This window comes from Kogia breviceps, chromosome 8 (genome assembly GCF_026419965.1).
Source record: "Kogia breviceps isolate mKogBre1 chromosome 8, mKogBre1 haplotype 1, whole genome shotgun sequence".
NCBI lineage: Eukaryota > Metazoa > Chordata > Mammalia > Artiodactyla > Physeteridae > Kogia > Kogia breviceps.
Window position 1 is genome coordinate 102860806 of NC_081317.1, and position 19288 is coordinate 102880093.

The 19288-nt window shown below is 57.9% G+C and overlaps 1 protein-coding gene across 14 annotated transcripts in view; it reads left to right on the forward strand.

Moving 5' to 3' along the window:
- The window catches only part of DMTN (dematin actin binding protein), a 30498-nt gene that overhangs the window by 769 nt on the left and 10441 nt on the right, over positions 1 to 19288 (forward strand). For 2 of the 14 annotated variants that reach the window (XR_010841626.1, XM_067039833.1), the window contains exons 1-7: positions 5354 to 5466; positions 7457 to 7585; positions 16937 to 16992; positions 17236 to 17310; positions 17703 to 17858; positions 18788 to 18832; positions 19173 to 19272. Coding sequence is in view for 1 of the 14 variants with exons in the window: in XM_067039833.1 (XP_066895934.1) it covers positions 5421 to 5466; positions 7457 to 7585; positions 16937 to 16992; positions 17236 to 17310; positions 17703 to 17858; positions 18788 to 18832; positions 19173 to 19272 (607 nt within the window). In the remaining 13 variants the exon portion in view is untranslated. Of the gene's footprint in view, positions 1 to 5053; positions 5467 to 7456; positions 7586 to 16786; positions 16993 to 17235; positions 17311 to 17702; positions 17859 to 18787; positions 18833 to 19172; positions 19273 to 19288 lie in introns of those variants that run through there. The other 12 variants (XR_010841632.1, XR_010841635.1, XR_010841627.1 and 9 more) reach the window with 9 other exon arrangements.

Sequence of the window (19288 nt, forward strand, 5' to 3'; positions counted from 1 at the left end):
TCCCAACAGTGGCCTAAAAATGAAGAAAGAATGGGAAGCTGGGGGGGGGCCTAGTTTAGTCAAAAAGGGAGGCGAGTGGCGCGTAGTCCAAGTTGGGGGGCGCGGTGGGGGGGGTCACTCACCTCTCCCTGGGTGAGGACCGGAGCCAAGGCTGACACCCCCAACTCGAAGCAATTTAGACAGCGGCAGCCAAGAGGGAGGTCCCCAGGCCCCAGGCCATTCTCCCTCCGGCTTGTCATAATCACTTTTCACCAGGTTGCTTTTTCCTCTCCCCCTCAATCACAAAGAGTCTTAATCCTGGCGAAGACTGCGGGAAACGTGTTGGGGGTCGTTTTCGCGGGAGGGGGCGGAGCGTAGGGAGGGTGGTCTGGGGCCACAGCTGATAACTGGCGAGTTCAATGGGATTTTCCACGCAGGGGCAACGCCCAGCAATTACCTGAGGACAAAGGGTCGGGGCCCCCAGGTGTGGAGGACTGGACTTGGGAGGCTGGGAAGGAGCTGTGCCGGGGAGGGGGAGCTCTTACAAGCCCTCTGATTTCCGCAGGAATTTGAGACATTCTTTAAAGCTCAGCCCCCCCCCACCACCACACCGGCTCGGGTTAGAGACAGCTTCAAAGGTGGATGGGGCCCTTTGTCTCGCCTCCCCTTTCTTCTCTGCCTTTCTCCGGCCCCTCCCTCCCTCCCTTTGACCTCCCCAGCACAGACAGGCCTCTGGGGGCCGGCTCCAGAAAGCCCTCACTGTTTCCTTTCTTGCTTTTTGAGGTGAGACCTGGCAGGGAGGGACAGAGGACGGGGAAGGGTGAGAGAGGAAGGCCGCTCTGGAGGCCTGTGCCATCTCAGACGGGGCCCTTGCCCCACCCCCAGCCCGAGCCCGGCAGCTCTGACGCCCGCTTGTGGCCTTGGGTCCTCCAGCTGCTGGTGCTTCAAGGCTCCGTACCCAGGGTGCCTCTTCATGCTCTGGGAAAGTCTCTTCAGCTCATTCCCTCCTACCTGGTGGTGATTTCGAAGATGCTAAAAGGAAGAAGGCAAAGGAATGGGTCTCTAATAATGGAATGGGGGGGGTGGGATTTAAAGTATCTGTGTGTGTGGCAGGAAGGAGGCTTCCCGTGGACCTCTGATGGTTGCTTTGGGGCGCCCTAAAGCTCCAAGCAGGTGTGCGGGTAGGGATGGACACAGTGCGGGAAGACTTAGGGTGAGTTGAACACATCCATTTCAGGGAGGGTGTGACGGGGAGGTCGGCGGCAGTAGCAGCGTTTCTCAAATCCTATGCCTGTTTAGGATTGCCAAGAACTCTGGCTAAGAATAGCCTACATATAGATCCTGCCTTCTCTGTCCTGTCCTCCAAACGACCAGATGAGGCAGAGGGGAGCCGAAGCAGGAAGTCGGGGCGGTGGCGGGGGGCGGGAATCCATTCACATTTTAGCCATCGCCACGTCTCTCTATTCAACCCTGTCCCTCAGACTCCGCTGGCTGTGACTTCCCAGTCACCCAGCCTCAGCCTCACAGCCCTGGACAGCTGCGAGGACCACCTGTCCTTGAAGCTCTTTCCTCCCTCACCTGCCCTAGGCGGTCCTTTCTTCCTTCTCTCCGGCTCGCGGACTCTTCTCTTTCCTGGCCCCTCTTCACAGAAACGTGCCCCGAGATCTCTGTCACTCTCTCCTCTCCCTGAGCAAACCAGCATGTCAGCTGTCACCCGCTTTCACACGACTGCTTTCTCCTCCAAATTCTGGAACCCTGCGCCATGGCCGGACCTCACTGGGATCTGTCTCAATGAATGCTATAGCCCTCTCAGTGGTCTTTCTCCCTCCTGACATACACGCACACACACCCCTCAGCACATCACATAGTTTGTTCAGCTCACCTTACCTAACCACAGCTCTGCCTGAGTCACGCCATCACTAACAGACTCAGCATGGCTTTCAAACCCCCGCCCAGTCCTGCCAAGGCCCCCCCCCCCCCCCCGCTAACCCTGTCCCTCCAGCTCCCCTCAAGAACGCTGGCAAAACTGCAACCCTTGCAGTCCAAAAGACACTCTGGGCCCATCTTTTTTTTTTTTTTTTTTTTTTCTGGCCACACCACGAGGCTTGTGGGATCTTAGTTCCCCAACCAGGGATCAAACCCCTGCCCTCTGCAGTGGAAGCGCGGAGTCCTAACCACTGGACCGCCAGGGAAGTCCTGCTGGGCCCATCTTTGCTCATGAGTTTCCCACTGCACTTCTCCAGAATGCTGGCACGTCCACACCACAGCCCTGTCCTCGGCTCTACAGACACCCCTCACTCTCCCAGGGGTACTGGCCGTCTCTGCTGCCCCCAGCCCCTCCGGCCACTGACTTGCCCTGGCCTTAAGGCTCATATCACAGCTCGTCCAGAACTGTACTTATCTATGCTCGTGTCATGGTTCCGCTGGACAGCAAAGGCCTCAGATGTAGGACTAGTCAGTCTTTGCGCCTCCCATAGTACCCAGCACAGTACGTTACACAGAATAAGTATTTCTTGAGGAGATAAACCAGCTGAAGACCCAGAAAGAAGTCGTTGGCCATTGGCCCAGCACCCTGTGGTCCCTGAAGATAGAGGTAGGATGAGAAGCCAGAAGAATCCTGCCTCCAAGCTCCATCCTTAGGAGGACTTGGGCAGGAGGGGTCCTAAGCAGTTAATCCAAATATTTGTGGATTCCCTACAATGTATGACCATGTGCTAGCCGTTCAGTTAATAAAAAAGATGGACAAGATAGTGTGTCATCCCCTATCAAGCTCTCAAGACACTTGAAATTTAATTGGGGGGGATCAACCCATAAAAAGGCAGTTCTTTTGAGGACTTTTGGAAATCTGTCTCTTACCCCTAAGATAGCAAAGCAGCATTTGGTACCTCCCCAAAGAGTGAAAGGGGAGGAAATAAGGACACTGCTGTGTACTGAGCTCCAGAGACGTGCCAGGCAGCGTGCAAGGTGTGCTCACATGGAGCCCCTCATTTTGCGGGGTGAGATTGTTCCCATGTTGTGTGTGGGCAGGCTCAGATGCAGAGATGTTAACTCATCCAAGATCACAGTCCAGATTCTCGCCTGTCTCTTTTTTTGTTTGTTTGCATTGGGTCTTCGTTGCTGGGTGTGGGCTTTCTCTAGCTGCGGCGAGCAGGGGCTACTCTTCGTTGCAGTGCGTACGCAGGCTTCTCATTGCGGTGGCTTCTCTTGTTGCGGAGCATGTCCTCTAGGCCCTCGGGCTTCGGTAGTTGTGGCTCGCGGGCTCTAGAGCACAGGCTCAGCAGTCATGGCACACGGGCTTAGTTGCCCCGCGGCATGTGGGATCTTCCTGGACCAGGGCTCGAACCCGTGTCCCCTGCATTGGCAGGCGGATTCCTAACCACTGCGCCACCAGGGAAGCCCTCTCGCCTGTCTTTAACACCTCGAGTGGGATGTTCTCCACTCTTCAGCCAGGCACGGTGGGTTCTGGGATGTACGTGGGGCAGGGGCACTGGGAAGGGCTGGGGTTTGCTTGACCTTGAAGATAGGAGCAGGATTTCCCTCAGCAAAGAAGACCCACCAGGGGGCAATATTGAGAGTGAAAACAGCATGGGAAGAAGGGCTTCAAGGCAGGAAAATGTGAGGTCTGTTGTGGGAATGGGAGCGTGAGTCGATCGGCTTGGCTAGCACTGAAAGTTTGCAGCCAGAAGTGGCAGGAAAGGATTGGGCCACATTATGGAGAGCTGGGTCTCTGCTGTGACAGGAGGAGACAGTGAGGGCCTTCAAGAAGGGGGGTGACCAGATGCAATTGTGGGATTGGGGTTCGGGGGGAGAGGCTGGTCTGGTGCAGCTGCTGGGGCTGAGGCTCTGGGGTCCAGGAGTCAGACAGTCCAGTGATCAGAGGTAGGGGGACGTGTCATCCAAACTGATGGGAAAGGGTCACTTGGAGGCCCTCGTCCTTCCTTTTGTTCTGCTGGCCCAGTTCTCTGTCACTGTCCCTTCTTAGGTGCACAGGTGCCCAGTCAGCCTCTCCAGGAGTTAATGTTTAGACCTCCCCGGGCAGGTCAGTGCAGGGGGCGGGGCAGGGGCATTGGAGTGAGACAGAGAGAGGACAGAGAAACCTACGCACAGCCCCTGGGGAGGGGACAGGCAGCAGGGCCAGCGTCTGGTCAGGACATCTGGCAGCAGTGACCTTGCTGGGGAAAAGAGCCAAGAACTAGGTATCCTGGGCCTGGGACCACCCGCCTGAGAGGGGCAGGAGCCCCAGGCCCCTGCTGTGGACGCAGGTACCCATCCTCGAGCCTGAAGGCACTCCTGAGCCTAAAGGTACGCTTGTCCTGTTAGCAGCCTGCTGGGTGGGGTGCGGCCAAGCCGTGCCCGGGAAGCCCACCCCGGGGCCTGGGCTCACAGGCACCTGGTATTCAGTGTTGCCTGCTGCCGGCGGGGAAGCTTTTGCCTCCCCCGTCCTCCCAGCCTATTGGGGTGGCAGGCAAGCAGTGGGGGAAGACCGACCGTTCAGCTGGCCTTGAGGAGTCTGGGGTCTTCCCAGGAGGAGGGGGCTAGAGGCCAAGTAAGTCTCCTCATAGGGCGAGGCCAAAGATGAGGGGGAGGCAGAGCCTGGCAGGTGAGGGAAGGGTCTTCTGGCCTGGCTGTGCCCTCACACGCCCCTCCCAACACACACACACACACACACACACACACACACACACACACAGGCATCAGGATCCCTCAGCAAGGAATGACCTTGACAGCTACCAAGCTTCAGGTCGACAGAGGGGGCCCTAACTCTGCAGTCCCCTGGGTCCCAGGGCTGGCTTGAGGGGACGGCTCTGCCCAAGGTGCCCTCCCGCCCCTGGAGGACATGCCTGTGGAGTGAGAGCAGTGGGAATGGGCCTTGCGGGGCTGGAAGAGTGCTGTCCCAGGCCTGACCTGCCTCAGGTCAGGGGAATGAGAGGCTTTGGGAGTGGGAGGAGGTGCTCAGAGACAGCAGAGGTGGGGGGAGACTTCTCAGCCCACGGCTAGCCACACCCAGGGCTTCTCCTTCCTGCCAGAAACCACCCTCCGACCCTTCAACAGGAGCCATCCCTCCCTTGTTCCTATCGCTCTTCCCAGCTCCACGCTGAGCTTTCTGGAATGGGGGACGTGGCCCAGTGCCTCCCAAGACTGGCCTGCTATCTGGCCCTGAATTAAGGTTCTCCGGAGGCCGCCCCAGGAGCCAATCCCAGAGTGTTACGGAAGGAGAGGGAAGGGGAGATTGGGGGGGCGCGCAGTGGGAGCCCCGGCTCCTGAAGCTCCTTCACCCCCACCCCAGCACCGAGGCCCCCTCCCTCCATTGCTGAAGAAGAGGCCGTAGGAGCTACAGCCGCCTCCTCCCCCCTCCCTGCTGCTGCTGCCTCCTCGGCTGAGCCGGCAGGTTGTCTTGGCAACGGGAGGCGGAGAGGAGATGCGCTGAGGGATGGAGGTGTATGTCACCGAGGAAGCTGCCGAGCCCCACGCCCCAGGCCCTTGAAGGTACCGCAGACCCCCTCCCTCCCCCTCCCCCTGCCCTCTCCCCTAGGCTTCCCCACTCTATCCAGAGTGCTTGTTTCCCTGAGGAATGCTCCCCTCCTCCCAGCCCAGCGACTCCCATCCATTACTCCTGAGCCACCTCATTCCAGACCCCTGTCTACAGCTGTCCTTCCTGGCAACCACTCATTCCAGCCCTGCCTCTGGGGACCCTTGCACCGGAAGGCAAATACCCTGGAATGGGGTCTTGGTGGGGGGCGGGGTGGCGCATGAAAACGGAAGAAACCGAGATAGTGGGAAAAATCAGGAATTCTGAAGGGCTACCTGGCACTTGGTCTCAGGGAGAGGGGGAGGGAGGCTGTGCAGCACGAGGGTGGGGACAGGGCAATAAGGGTGGGGTTGAAGGGACAGAAAGCTGAGAGGCCGGGCTGGTTGTCCAGAAAGGCCTGGTTCCTCTCTGCTAAGGCTGTGGCCCGCTCCTGCCACATCAAAAGTGCACCTCCTCCTGCATTATCTCCTGGCCTTTTTTTTCATGGTTCGATGGATCCTGTGTTTCTCTCCCACATCCAGCAGCTAAGCCCAGATTCTTTCCACTCTTCCTCAGCCACTTGGCTACCTGCCTTTTTCATTTCTCCTTTATTTCTGGAGTCCATCCTTCAGGATTCATTCTTCTCTGTCTCCCACTAACCCAGACACATCCCCCCCTTCCTGTCCCTACCCGTCCTCTCCTGTCCTCTTCTCTTTGAGAAAGAGGTCCCAGGGCACACTCTCACCTGTCCTCTCAAGACTCTCCCCGCTGTGATTTTCCATTCAGATACCCCAGAGCCCCCTCCCCAGATTCTAGATTTCCCCAACTGACAGCTGATACCATCAGCTGACCAGCTGTGTGCAGTGGTTACCAGGGCAACAGTAAGGGCTGCCTAGTTAGGCAAGTCTGCACAGAGGTGGAGAGGAGGCCGGGCTGGGGCCAGGGTCAGCTGGCCGGGCTCCCTCCCCCTCTCCCCGGGGTCACAAATGAACCAGGTTCTGCTCTAAGCCCAGAGGGAACCAGAAGGCCAATGACAGGGGCCTGGAGTCGTGGAGGGTTTCCCAGAGACATTGCTGTAGTTCAGTGCTGGGACCTGGACATCACCTGGTGAGAACTTCTCTTTTGAAGACCCCACCCTGGAGAGAGATTGGGGTCCTTCCCACTCACCAGCACTGGGCTCTGTCCTTGGGGGATTTGGCTTACCCAAGGGCCAACCCGGTCTGGTCTCTTGTGCTGAGGACCTGGTTTCTCGAATCCTCCCATTCTATCCTCCCCGGGTGAGGGTTAATCCTTGGGTAACCAATTCTGGAATCTGACCCACACCCCTGCCCCTCACCATCTATGCGCTTTAGCGCCCCAGGGAGGCAGGCACCCCAGAGGCCTCTGTGGTGCTGGAAGGTGATGAGTGGGAGGTACAGGTGCTTGGGGAAACCGGGTGTTGTCACCCCTCTGTTAATCAGTAGAGCCCCTTCCCCCTGACTCCAACTCTGGCTGTTTAGGAGGCTGGAGGGGCTGTGTGTGTGAGCGTGTGTTGCAGGGTTGGGGGTGGGTGTGGGAAAGGGAAAAAGGCCAGCGGCTGGCCGAGAGTCCGCTTCCGATTTTGCTTCGTCATGATGCCGTTAATGGTCCTCTTGTTTGAAATGGATTGAGCTGCAGCAAGCGAGGTGGAAGAGCAGACACACAAACACACACCCGCAGGCCAGCGGCCACACGCTATCAGCTGGAGGTGGGGAGGGTGCAGGGGGTGGGTGGGAGCCAGCGGCCCGCCCACCTGGCCGCCCGCCCACCCGCCCCGCCTGGCCTGCCCCCCGGCGCACACACCCGGCCCTGGGATTGCACACCGCGGAGAAGCAGGGTGGCGGCGAGGGGGTGGGGGCCCAGAAGGGTAAGTCCCCTCCTTCGCCGGCTGCCCACCCACTCACCCACCGCAAGCCGGCTTTTTTTCTTGTTATTTGTGCTCTGGGAAAGCACGCTGGGTTCCTGGAAGAGCCGCCTGTTACCTGGGCTCTGAGGAGAAGCCGCAGCCCCCGGATGTGCGCCTACCCCTGACCCCGCCCTGGGGCCTCAGAGCATCTGGGCCACCCTGTCCGGGAAGAGGTAGGTGGCAGGGTGTCCCCCTCTCTTCCCCTCTGTGGGCACTTTGGCCACTACGCCTGCCTAGAAGTGAGGCTCTGGGTGGTGGCAGGGATCCCGGGGTGGGGGGTGGGGTGTCAGCTATGGCCCCTCGTTCCGTGGGAGAATGAGCCGGACGCTGGGACTAGGTGGATTTGATCTGACCCAACCTCCTTCTGATTCGGGGAAGAGGGGCTGGGGTGTCACATGCTGCCACCCAGGGACCCCTTCCCCTAGCTGTGCTGGTCAGAAGTCCAAGTGATGGGGGTGGAGGCTCCGCCTTGGGTAGGCTGGAGAGCTGTGCCATTTTGCTGAGTGGTGGAAGGGGAGGGGGCGTTGCCTGTCTCCCGCCACCGTGCCACAGATGCTCTTGTGGTGGTGGTGGGGGGGGAGCAGTTCACTCAGAGGCCTGAATGCCATTGGTGTGGGGACTGCTCCTTGCGGGGAGGGGCCCGAGGAGCCTCCTTCTAGCCCTTAGCTAGGCAGGCTGGGGTGAGGACCAAATGTAGAATGAGGCTGGGTGGCAGGTCATGGCCACAGGCCTGACCACGATGCTCTCCTGGTGCCGGCTGTTGAAGTGCTTGCAGGGGCTGGGGGCCGAGCAGACACGCAGGCCTCTAAGGATCAAGGAGCCTCCTTGCTAGCTCTGCCCCTCCCTTGGCCTGGCAGGCCAGGCGCCCTTTCCCGGGCAGGCACACCTGGTGGTTCTTTCCCAGGGCACTGGGTTGCCAGAGGCAGGGGAGCAGGGACAGTGTAGGAGAAGGCAGGCAGTCTTGCTTTGGGAAGGGGTGGGGCCCGGGAAGCACCCACGGGATGGGTAAGTGGGCTCTCTGTGCCGGGGATGGGGTGTCAGCACGTGGGGTGGGTGGCTGTGAGCGTGGAGGACCGGAGCCAAGGGGAGGATCGGTGGGTGGCGTGAGTGGGTGTCAAAGGCACCACGTGTCAGCGTGGGGGGTGCCTCGCTGGGAGAGCGGGGGTGTGCATTCTGCAACCGTGTTTCAGCAGGGGCTGCCTGTGTGGGTGAAGTGCCTATGCCCGCGGGGGAGGCTGGCCTCCGTGCTGCTGGCCTCGCTACGGCCACATGTCCAACGCCGGGGCCAGCCTGTCCACCTGGGGGTGCAGGTCTGAGGAATTCCTCGTTCAGAGCTCATGCTTGTGTGTAACGACCAGAATAGGGACGCCCCCAGGATTCAGAAAGCTGAATTTGGGAGGCAATCTGCCTTGCATCTCCCCCAGCCCTATCAATCAACTTGTACAAGTGACACCACAACCCACCAACAGGACCAGCTATAAGTAGAGACCAGAGCAGGAACAAGCTGAGGACCAAGCAAGCCTGAGGGGCTGGGAGGGGGGATACAGAAAGAGGGCCCTCTTCAGGGGGTGTGTAGAGAGAGGATACAGAAACCCAAGCAAGAGTGCTAAGAGAAACTGTGTGATGAGATGCATATTTGTGGGGGGGGGGGGGAGGAAGGGGGCGCCCGGGCCTGCTCCTGCTGTCATCAGAAGCAAATGGGGAGCAGGGCCTGGAGCAGGTGGGTTCCCAGGCTGGGACCCTGATCCTGGGCCCACCTGCCCCTGCCTGATGCTTCACCAGAGTGTGAGAGGGTGCTGTTCAGGGTTGGCATTAGAGGAACCCCAACCCTAGTCCTAGCCGATAGAGCAGGGCTTAAAAATGGGGATGCGGGAGAAGGATAAAATGAGAGGAGGGGAGTGGGTGTTTCATCAGTGTTAGAAAAGGCGCAGGCACAGGCTTGGCAGAGTTTAAGAGATGTTCTGATGAGCCACCAGCCGGGAGCAGGGCGATATTGGGGGCGATTGTGGGTGCCCCCTCCCCACCCACACACAGACACAGGCCCCACCCTCAGGGTATGCCGGGGGCCTCCCCTGTTGGGCTGGTCCACTCCCAGCCACCCTTCCCCTCTCCACCCTGGTATGCTGTTTTGGGAACTGGTGACCTAGCTGGATCCTGCCTTTATTTCTGGCATTGAGTTGTTGCCACAGTAACTGCGGGGGTGGGGCCGGGAGGGAGAGAGGGTGAAAGGGAAGCAGAGCCAAGGGAAGAAAGATGAAGAAAGGAAAGAAAAAGGGAATGGAAAGCAGAAAGAGCGAGATGGGACTCGGAGGCACAAGGCAGGCAGGCACACTATGAATGAAACTGGTGAAAAAGGAGGGAGGCAGAATGCTTGCCCACCTGACCCCAGCCCACGGGGCCAGCTCAGCCATTTCGCAACTCATTTACTAGCTGCAAGGCCGGCCTCCAGCCTGGCTTGTCCCTGCCCCAGGGCACAGAGCCCGCGTCCCCCAGCCTCTCTGCTCCTTGTCCACAGGCCAGTCCAACGAAGCAGGATTCTGGTGGCTCCACGGTATAAGGTTAGCACACGGGACCCCAAATCCCAAGTTCAGATTAAAGTGAGATCTTTGGGGACCCATTGAAAAGAGCATTCATTGGCTTTGACCTGAGACAGACCTGGATAGGAATTCCAGGTTGGCTTCAATGGGCCGAGGCATGGGGGGCGCAGGTCAATCTCTCAACCACATTTTCATCTCCTAATTGGGAGACATGAGCTTTGGTGAAGCTAGAGAGGATGTGTGAAAGTCCCTGGCCCAGAGCAAGTGATGGTTGGTTTAGAACAGGGGGGGAAGCTGGACTAGAGGATACCAGGCTGCGGTTCTACCGGTTGAGCCTTCATTTCCACAAGTCCAGGGAGCCAAGGCCGGCTCAGCCCCTACCTGTAGCGGGCGCCCATGGGAATGGGTGGGCGGGCCTTATCATCAGGGCCGAGCGGCTCTTGTTGCCATGGAGACGGGGCGGGCGGCGTGAGGTGGGGCCCGGCTGGGGGCTCAGATAAGGCGCGGCTGCACAGCTGGGGGAGGGTGGGTCCGAGTTGGAAGAACTGGGCGCCTCCGGGGCAGCTGAGATGGCCCTTCCGCCACCTGGGCTGGCCTTCCTCCTCAGCTCTTTCCCTTTCCTCCCTTTGCGCCCTCCCTTCCTGCTGCAGTCTGCCCTCTCGGTGTGTCCACGGGAGGCGGCCCGGGCCTGGGAGCGCACGTGCAGAAACGAGGGGTGTGCATGGGTGCGGACGCGCGAGGAAATTGGCTTTGGGGGAGGGGCTACGAGTGGGTGGAGTAAGCGTTTGCGGGGCGTGATGTGATTTGGCAGAAGGCAAGAACACTCTCTCTCCCTTTCTTTCCCCTCCCCCCTTTCCCCCTTCCCTCCCTCCCTCCCCGTCTCCCTCTCTCCCTCTCCCCCGATCCCACACTCCTACTCCACCCCAAAACATTTTCCCTGCTGGCTTAATATTTAACGAGTAAGACCTTCACTCCTTAAGGTTAGCCCCAAATTAAAATGCCACGTCCCTGGAAGGGTAAGACATTAACAATTTCCGCAGCGTGCTAACACACCAGGCGCTGGTGTGCAGGTTCCTGAAGGAATGTGGCTCAGGACAGAAGGCGAGGAGACCCAGCCCAGGGGATGAGCACGGGGCTGTGGACAGCTGTGGAGAAGAAGGGGCAGGGGACAGAGCAGGGACATCATTATTCTGAATCGTCTTTCCGAGTGGCTGCGTCTGTGGGACAGTGTTCGTGCACAGGCGAGTGGGGGTCTCAGTGCAAGACCTTGTAACCTGTGACCTGGCTCATCTTGGACCCCCTCCTCTCCCTCCCTGGGCAGTGACCACTCTGAGAGGCAGTCATTACCTCACTCTGTACCCACCCGCAACTGGTGTTCGAGGGCAGGGTGCCTGGGCCACCTCCAGGTTCAGCCTGAGGCTCCAGGACACGTAGAAGCTCTCCATTCTCCCCCCAACCCCTGCTCCACACTGCCCCACCCCGCACCCTCCCCCGCAACTGTTCCAGTCCTTTCTACTCTCTTCAGCCTCTGCCTAACCCACCTGTAGGGTCTGTATATGACCGTATCTCTCACTTTTCCTGGGAAAATAGAAGCCTCCCAATCGGCCCGCTCCAAAAGCCCCCAGATTGCAGTTACCCAACTTTCCCTTTCCTCTCTTTTCAGGGAAGCTTGGGCTTTCTTTCCAAAAGTAGTCCTTCACGTGGGCCTGGACCCAATCCCTCTCCCGTTCCCCTGCTGGGACCTCCCTCCCTCAAGTGCCCCCCTCTCCTGCAGCCACAATTTATTCTTCTCTACTCCTCACTCTCCACTACCTACAAATGTGTTCAGGTCTCCCTTTTCCTAAAAAACCTTCAGCCGGGGCTTCCCTGGTGGCGCAGTGGTTGAGAGTCCGCCTGCTGATGCAGGGGACGCGGGTTCGCGCCCCGGTCTGGGAGGATCCCACGTGCCGCGGAGCGGCTGGGCCCGTGAGCCACGGCCGCTGAGCCTGCGCGTCCAGAGCCTGTGGTCCGCAACGGGAGAGGCCACAACAGTGAGAGGCCCTCGTACAGCAAAAAAAAAAAAAAAACCTTCAGCCAAGCTCACCTCCTGCAAAGTAACTCTCCTAACCCCCTCCTACCCTTCTGTCACACTTCTTGGAAGTGCCCCTCCCCCTGCCTGTACACCCTGGCCACCTCTCCCCACCCCTATCCCTAACAAGGAGGCCTCAGGATTCCTCTGCAGACGCTCTCAGAAGCCACCAGGGCTTGACATCCAAACTGGCGAGCTGTCACTCCTTTCTGCATGTCTTGCCTTCTCTGGGCAATGGACTCCTGGCTTCATGACATTCTTTCTCAACCCCCCTATCCCTCCTGCAACTCTCTCTCAATGTTTATGGCACACTTACTGTGTATTAGGTCATTTACTGAAAATACAAAGAATCACTGGATACACTCCCAGCCCCTCACGGACCTGGCCATCTAGTCTTCCCCCTCCCTTTCATGCCATCTCCAGCTCCCTTTTTCTTCTAGTCTCCTAGTATTTCCCAGGATGCTGGTTTTTGACCTTCTTTCTCCCTCGGCAACCTCATGGGGCAGACTACCACCTCTAGCTCAAATGGCTCCCAAATTTCTGTTGCCAGCTACTGACCCCACCTCATCCTCAACTGGCAAGAAGTGAACTCATTGCTTCCCCCTCTCCTGTCATTGCCTGTCATTGTTCCTCCTCAGCGGTGAGGGGGGGTGGGGGGGGGCTGTCTCCAGATCAAGTTCTGTTTTGCACATTCTACCTCTAGGATTCCTCCCACTTGGCCCTTTCCATCTTCGGCCCCAGGCCCAAGTCTAGAGCCTCACAATCCCCTGCCTGAACTACTGCTGTAACTTCCTGGCTGGTCTCTCTGTGGACCGCCTCTTGTCTATTCCATCTCCCAGGCTGCAGCCTGATTCATTTTCCCAAAGCACTGCTTGGATCCATCACTTCTTTGTTTTTTTGTGTTTTTTTTTTGTGGTACGTGGGCCTCTCACTGCTGTGGCCTCTCCCGTTGGGGAGTACAGGCTCTGGACGTGCAGGCTCTGTGGCCATGGCTCACAGGCCCAGCCGCTCCGCGGCACGTGGGATCTTCCCGGACCAGGATACGAACCTGTGTCCCCTGCATCGGCAGAAGGACTCTCAACCACTGCGCCACCAGGGAAGCCCACTTCTTTGTTTTAAAAAATGTTTCTAAGCATTCCATAGCCCTAGTTGCCCACAGAATACATTCGGAATCCCCTAGTCTAAATTCAAGGCATCTACAAATCTGGCCCCCACCCTCCTGCCCCAAACCAGTCTCAACCTCATGAGCTCCACGGTTCAGCCATATTTGCGGTCCCCAGACAGACCCAGTGCTTCCCCGCGTCTCCAGTTTCCCTCATGCTGCTGTCTCTTTCAAAGATCCCTCTTTTAGTTTTTGCATGATCTCAAACCGGGCATCTTTCAAGGCCTGCCTTATACACTTCCTCCTCTAAGAAAACCTTTTTATTTTCCCCTCTTGACACCCCAGCAGGAGTGACTCCTCTCTCCTGTGACCTCTCACAGCCCTTTATACTATCTTATCAGGCACGCATAATTTTCTGCTTTGCCTGGGCGTTATCTTTACATATGGCCTCATTTCTGGAGGGGCGGCTTAGCTCCTTTGACTCATCTTTCTGTTCTCCATAACACCACAACGCTCTGTGGTCATTGCAGAACAGGTGCTCAGAAAGTAGTGAATGAATGGATAAAACAATACATGACTGGGTGGGCGGGTGGATGTATATGGGTGGATGAATGAGTGTTTGCCTCTTGGCTAAACCAGTGTATAGCTAGTTTGACAATGTCTGTTAACAAAGTAAAGACGAAATAGGAGTGAGAGGGAGCTAACAGCTCTTTGAGTATGTGTTAGAGTTTATTCCAGTCCTCACACATCTAGTTAAAAGCATTACAAAGTGAATGTTAAGAAAGCAAGAGAAGGATGAAGCTCTGGAATGGAGCCCTTCCATGGGCACCTAGTCACCATTGTGACTCTGATGGCCAGAGTCTTGTCTTGGAGAAGCCCTTGGCTCTAGAATTCCAAAAAAAGACTTGAGAACAGTGGCAAATGCTAGTCTATCCCCACAGTGAACCTGACACAGTACTACGGAGGCACTACAAAACATGCCAATGCTGAAGACACAGTCACTGTCACCTCCACGACTCTGGACAAGTTTTTAACCTCTCCGAGCCTCGGTTTTCTCATCTGTAAAATAGGTCTACCTTATAGGATTGTTGGGGGGATGAAACAAAATAATCCTTGTAAAGTGCTTATCAAAGTACTCGGCACGAGCATTCCAAAACTGATAGCTATTATTATTGTTGTAGAAATCAGCAGTCATTCTAGTTAGCGAGAAAACATGTCAGGCAACATAATCAAGGACTAAGTTATATGATTCTCTTTTTCAGTCCCACTGGAATTCAGAAAAGAGTTTGTCAATGCGGACTAGAATAATAGGGGAGGCCTGCAAGAGGAGGAGGGTTTAACATGGCCCTTAAAGGATGGGTGGGGGCTTCCCTGGTGGCGCAGTGGTTGAGAGTCCGCCTGCCGATGCAGGGGACGCAGGTTCGTGCCCCGGTCCGGGAAGATCCCACATGCCGCGGAGCGGCTGGGCTCGTGAGCCGTGGCCGCTGGGCCTGCGCGTCCGGAGCCTGTGCTCCGCGACGGGAGAGGCCACAGCAGTGAGAGGCCCGCGTACTGCAAAAAAATAAAAAATAAAAAAAAAAAAGGATGGGTGGGATCTGGGAGATGAGAATAGTGCAAGAGCATGCGCAAAAGCAGGGAAGTGGAAGTGAGGGCTGCTGGTGCAGCAAGTAAGTGGTGGAGAGACAGAGAGCAGAAAAACGGCCTGATACAAAGGAACAGGTGATAAAATGGGGAGCGCCAATGACCTCAAGTCTTTCATGACCTTCTGTGGCAGAGTGACTACAGAAAGCCATCTAAGTTTATCAGGGAGCTAGAAATAATAATAAACACTCTAGGGCTTCCCTGGTGGCGCAGGGGTTGAGAGTCCGTCTGCCGATGCAGGGGATGCGGGTTCGTGCCCCGGTCCGGGAGGATCCCACATGCCGCGGAGTGGCTGGGCCCGTGAGCCATGGCCGCTGAGCCTGCGCGTCCGCAACGGGAGAGGCCACAACAGTGAGAGGCCCGCGTACCGCAAAATAATAATAATAATAAACACTCTACATAAAATCTATGTTTTAAACACTTCACATGTTGTAACTTACCTAATAATCAGAGCAACCCTATGACACAGATACTATTACCACCTTCCATTTTATGGATGAGAAGTTGAGGCACAAAGAGGGTAAGTAACTTGCCCAAGGTCACACAGCTTCTGAGTAGCAGAGTCTCCTCTCCCCAGACATTCCAGTCCAGAGTCCATGCTCGTAACCACTACATGATTGCTGCCTCTTCCCTGTATGTTCTGTAGTCATCAGCTCTCTTCATTCTGTGGCTCACTGCCAGCAGTTAAAAGACAGTTCCAATGCCACCGTCACATCAGAAACTCAGCCAGGCGTTCATTGAATGGTTCTTTTTATTTATTTATATAAATTTATTTATTTTTGGCTGCATTAGGTCTCCATGGCTGCACATGGGCTTTCTCTAGTTGCGGCGAGCGGGAGCTACTCTTTGTTGCGGTGCGCGGGCTTCTCATTGCGGTGGCTTCTTTTCTTGTGGAGCACGGGCTCTAGGCGCACAGGCTTCAGTAGTTGTGGCTCACGGGCTTAGTTGCTCCACGGTATGTGGGATCTTCCCGGACCAGGGCTCAAACCCGTGTCCCCTGCATCGGCAGGTAGACTCTCAACCACTGCGCCACCAGGGAAGCCCTGGCAGATGGATTCTTAACCACTGCGCCACCAGGGAAGTCCCACTGAATGGTTATTATGTGTCTGGTCCAGGGGTGTGTGGGGAGGATGGGAGAATTGCTAAGGGAGTTACTGAGGAAGGAGACCTGGGCTGTGGCCCAAGGGAACTCCTACTCTACTGCTGCAGACAGGACTCAACTTCTTAGGAACCAAGAGAGGGCAGTGCCAGCCTGGAGGCCTTCCTGCTGAACTAGGGGCCCTGACTTGCAGCAAAGTAGCACTTCAGAGGGCAGCCTCAGCTCGAGGATTCCGAGATGGTGGGGAGCTGGGACGTGGCCTTGGCCCCAAAGGTGTTTTACCAAATGCCTGCAAGTGGGATTGCCTGCTGTACAGGGACAGGCACATGGGGATGTGGCTCCCTCCAGCCGCCCCCTCCCTTCTCCACTGGGAGAGTAGCAGCCCCCAACCAATGACCTGAGTGCTTGCCACCAAATCGCCTTCGCTTTGTCCTCCCCCCACCCATTGCCATCTCATAGTATTACTAAGTCCCTCTGTGTTCAACCTTTCTGGGCTATGAGAGAGGGGTGACACCGTGGACATAGATTGAGGGGAAGGAGGTCAAGGGCACCAAAACAGCGCCAGGGAAAGGCCACGGCAGAGGCCGAGGCGAGTGAGAACCTGGGCCTGAAAGTGACCCGCAGACCCGGCAGGGCAGGTGTGAGGAAGCAGCGATGTGTAGGCTGCCCCGGGAACGGCTCACCCCTGCCCTGCCGTCATTTCCTTTCCAGCCAAAGAACAATGGCTCAAAAACTAGTGCAGCCCGTCCACCTTCCCGTCTTGCCGCGGGGCGACATGCGACCTCCGGTCCCCGCGGCTGGGCGAACAGAAAGCCGGAGCCCCGCTCCCCGGAGACACGCAGGGCCAGAGGGCGCTGCGCTCGCCCCCGCCCTCTGAGATCGCGGGGCCCGACAGCCCCGGCTGGCACGTTCTCCCTCCCCTTCCAGGCCCTGCACTCGGCCAGCAGCCTGGAGAGTCACCGAGGGATGAGGACGCCACAGCCCCGGGGAGCACCCTTTCTGCTCTCGCGGCCCCGAGCGCGCAGCGCCCAGGAGCCGGATAGAGCCTGACGCCCTGTCGTCTCCCCTCGCGCACAGGGCTCTGCGAGTTATCCGGCCGGCCAGCTCCCTGCTGCATGGAACGGCTGCAGAAGGTGCGCGGGGCTACACCCACGCCGGGGCAGTGGGGTGCCGGGGGCACGCGGTGGGGGCCAGGCTCCCCGCGGAGGGTCAGGTCGGGAGTCGAGGATACCACCTGGTGGTTGCCCGCGGCGCCGCACCCTGGGGCCCCAGAGGCCTAGAGAAGCGCCCCCCCCCCCGCGCCCCAGCCCCCTCCCTCCGGCCCGGCCCTGGCACCCACGCACATTCCCACCCACCCGCCTTCTCGCTCTCCCCAGCAACCACTTACCTCCCCTGGGAGCGTCAGCTCCTCCCGAGGCTCCAGTGTTCCCGGCTCTCCCTCCAGCATCGTGGTGAGTACATCTCCGCCACCAGCACCCTCAGGCTGGGAGGAGGGAGGGGCGGGGCGCACGCTGGCTGCGGGGCAGCTTCACTCAAATGATGATGGTCCTGCCTGGGCTGGCAGGCAGAGAGAACCCCAGGTCCAGAGAAGGTTCTGCACACCCCCTCCTGCTGGTCTGGTACTGTCTCCTTGTACCCAAAGGGCTAGGTGAAGGACTATCATTGTTTTATGGTGACCCTCTAAACCCTTAAAGTGACAATAATAGAAATATTAACTTACAGGAGCTGACATCTAAAACGGCTACGCATCTTCTTCCTAATACATTGTAGGTCTGGCTTGTAAGGCCAGTATTCTAGGGGAGGCTTTTGACACCTCTGGTCCATGTGTACCATTTCCCTTCAGGCCAAGATGGACAATCAGGTGATGGGCTACAAGGACTTGGCTGCCATCCCCAAGGACAAGGCCATCCTGGACATCGAGAGGCCTGACCTCATGATCTACGAGCCCCACTTTACCTATTCTCTGCTGGAACACGTGGAGCTGCCCAGAAGCCGGGAGGTAAAGGGTGGGAGGTTCCTCTTGGACAGGACTTGGGGGAAGGGCTCCCCCAGCCACACTGGGTGGGAGGCAGAATCCCTCTCTCATGCTCTCTTTCCTGGCGGCCAGACTCCACAACAAGAAGGGGACCTGTGCACAGGAATCACCAGTCAGTTGGTGAACTGGGTTATTTGTGCAGAGCAGGCAGAGATGGGCTGGCGGCTGGCGGCTAGCTCCAGGTGGAGAGCAGGGGAGGCCATGTTTGAATGGTAGCAGCACAGAGCGGGGTCATGTAGGAATGGGGTGGGACTGGGCAGAAAGCGAGCAAATGTGTGGAAAGCACTCAGGAACACTGAGCTCGGAGGCCAGAAGTCCTAGCTGAGTGTGACCTGTGTGACGGTGTGGTCTCAGTTTCCCTTCCTATAAAATAGAGGTGAAACCTTTACCCGTCCACCTCACCAGGTAGTCAAATGCACGAGATAACCCAGGACAGGTACTTTGTACACTGTGTAGGAGAAAGGGGCAGTGTCATGGCTGAGCAGAGAGACGGGGCCAGGCTGTGGGGAGACTTAAATGCCTGACAAGGGGCCTGGACTCCATCCGGGATGCTGTGGGTGTTGTCCCTTCCCCTTGTTGCTCATCGGCTCTGAGGTCAGAGCCGTAGCCCCTCCAGATGGCCCTCAGAGCACACGCACACTGCTCCAAGATCCTCGGCTTCATCTGCTTCTTCGTGGGTCCTAGGGAAAGACTTAGGACCCTGTCTCGGGAGAGAGAGGATGGAGGGCCAGCCCTGGGAGCTGGCAAGGACTAAGAGAGAAGAGGTGGCCCGAAAATTGGCTGGGCAATTGCAGAGTTGAGTGTGTGGGGGGTGAAGTGGCCCACCTGGGGTCCTAGGGACAAGGATTTAATCCCACCCTTGTGGCTCTGACCAGCCTCCTCTCCATTCACAGCGCTCGCTGTCACCCAAATCCACATCCCCCCCACCATCCCCAGAGGTGAGTCTGCCCCGCACCTGACACTTGCCCAGCCCTGCTCTGATCGGGCTCAACCCCCTTCCCCACACACGTCCAGACTGGGCTTGGCAGAGCCTAGGGGGTGATGGAATCAGTGGACCTTGTCCTGTCACTGGCCAGCTCTGGGTCCATCTACGTCTGACCCAGGATCTCTTTTCATCCTTTCTCCTGGGTCAGGCACCATCAGCAGGTCGAGTCCTTGGATAGCCTTCCTCTGCCCTGGGGTTGGGGGCGTGTGGGCTGCTAGGGTGGGAGGATGGAGATGGTGGAGGGGGTGGGGTGGGGGACCTGGGAGCTGCAGTGAGGGTGCTCTGCTCTGCAGGTGTGGGCAGAGAGCCGGTCCCCTGGAACCCTCTCTCAGGCTTCAGCCCCAAGAACCACTGGGACGCCCCGGACCAGCCTGCCCCATTTCCACCATCCTGGTAGGTTTTAGTGTCA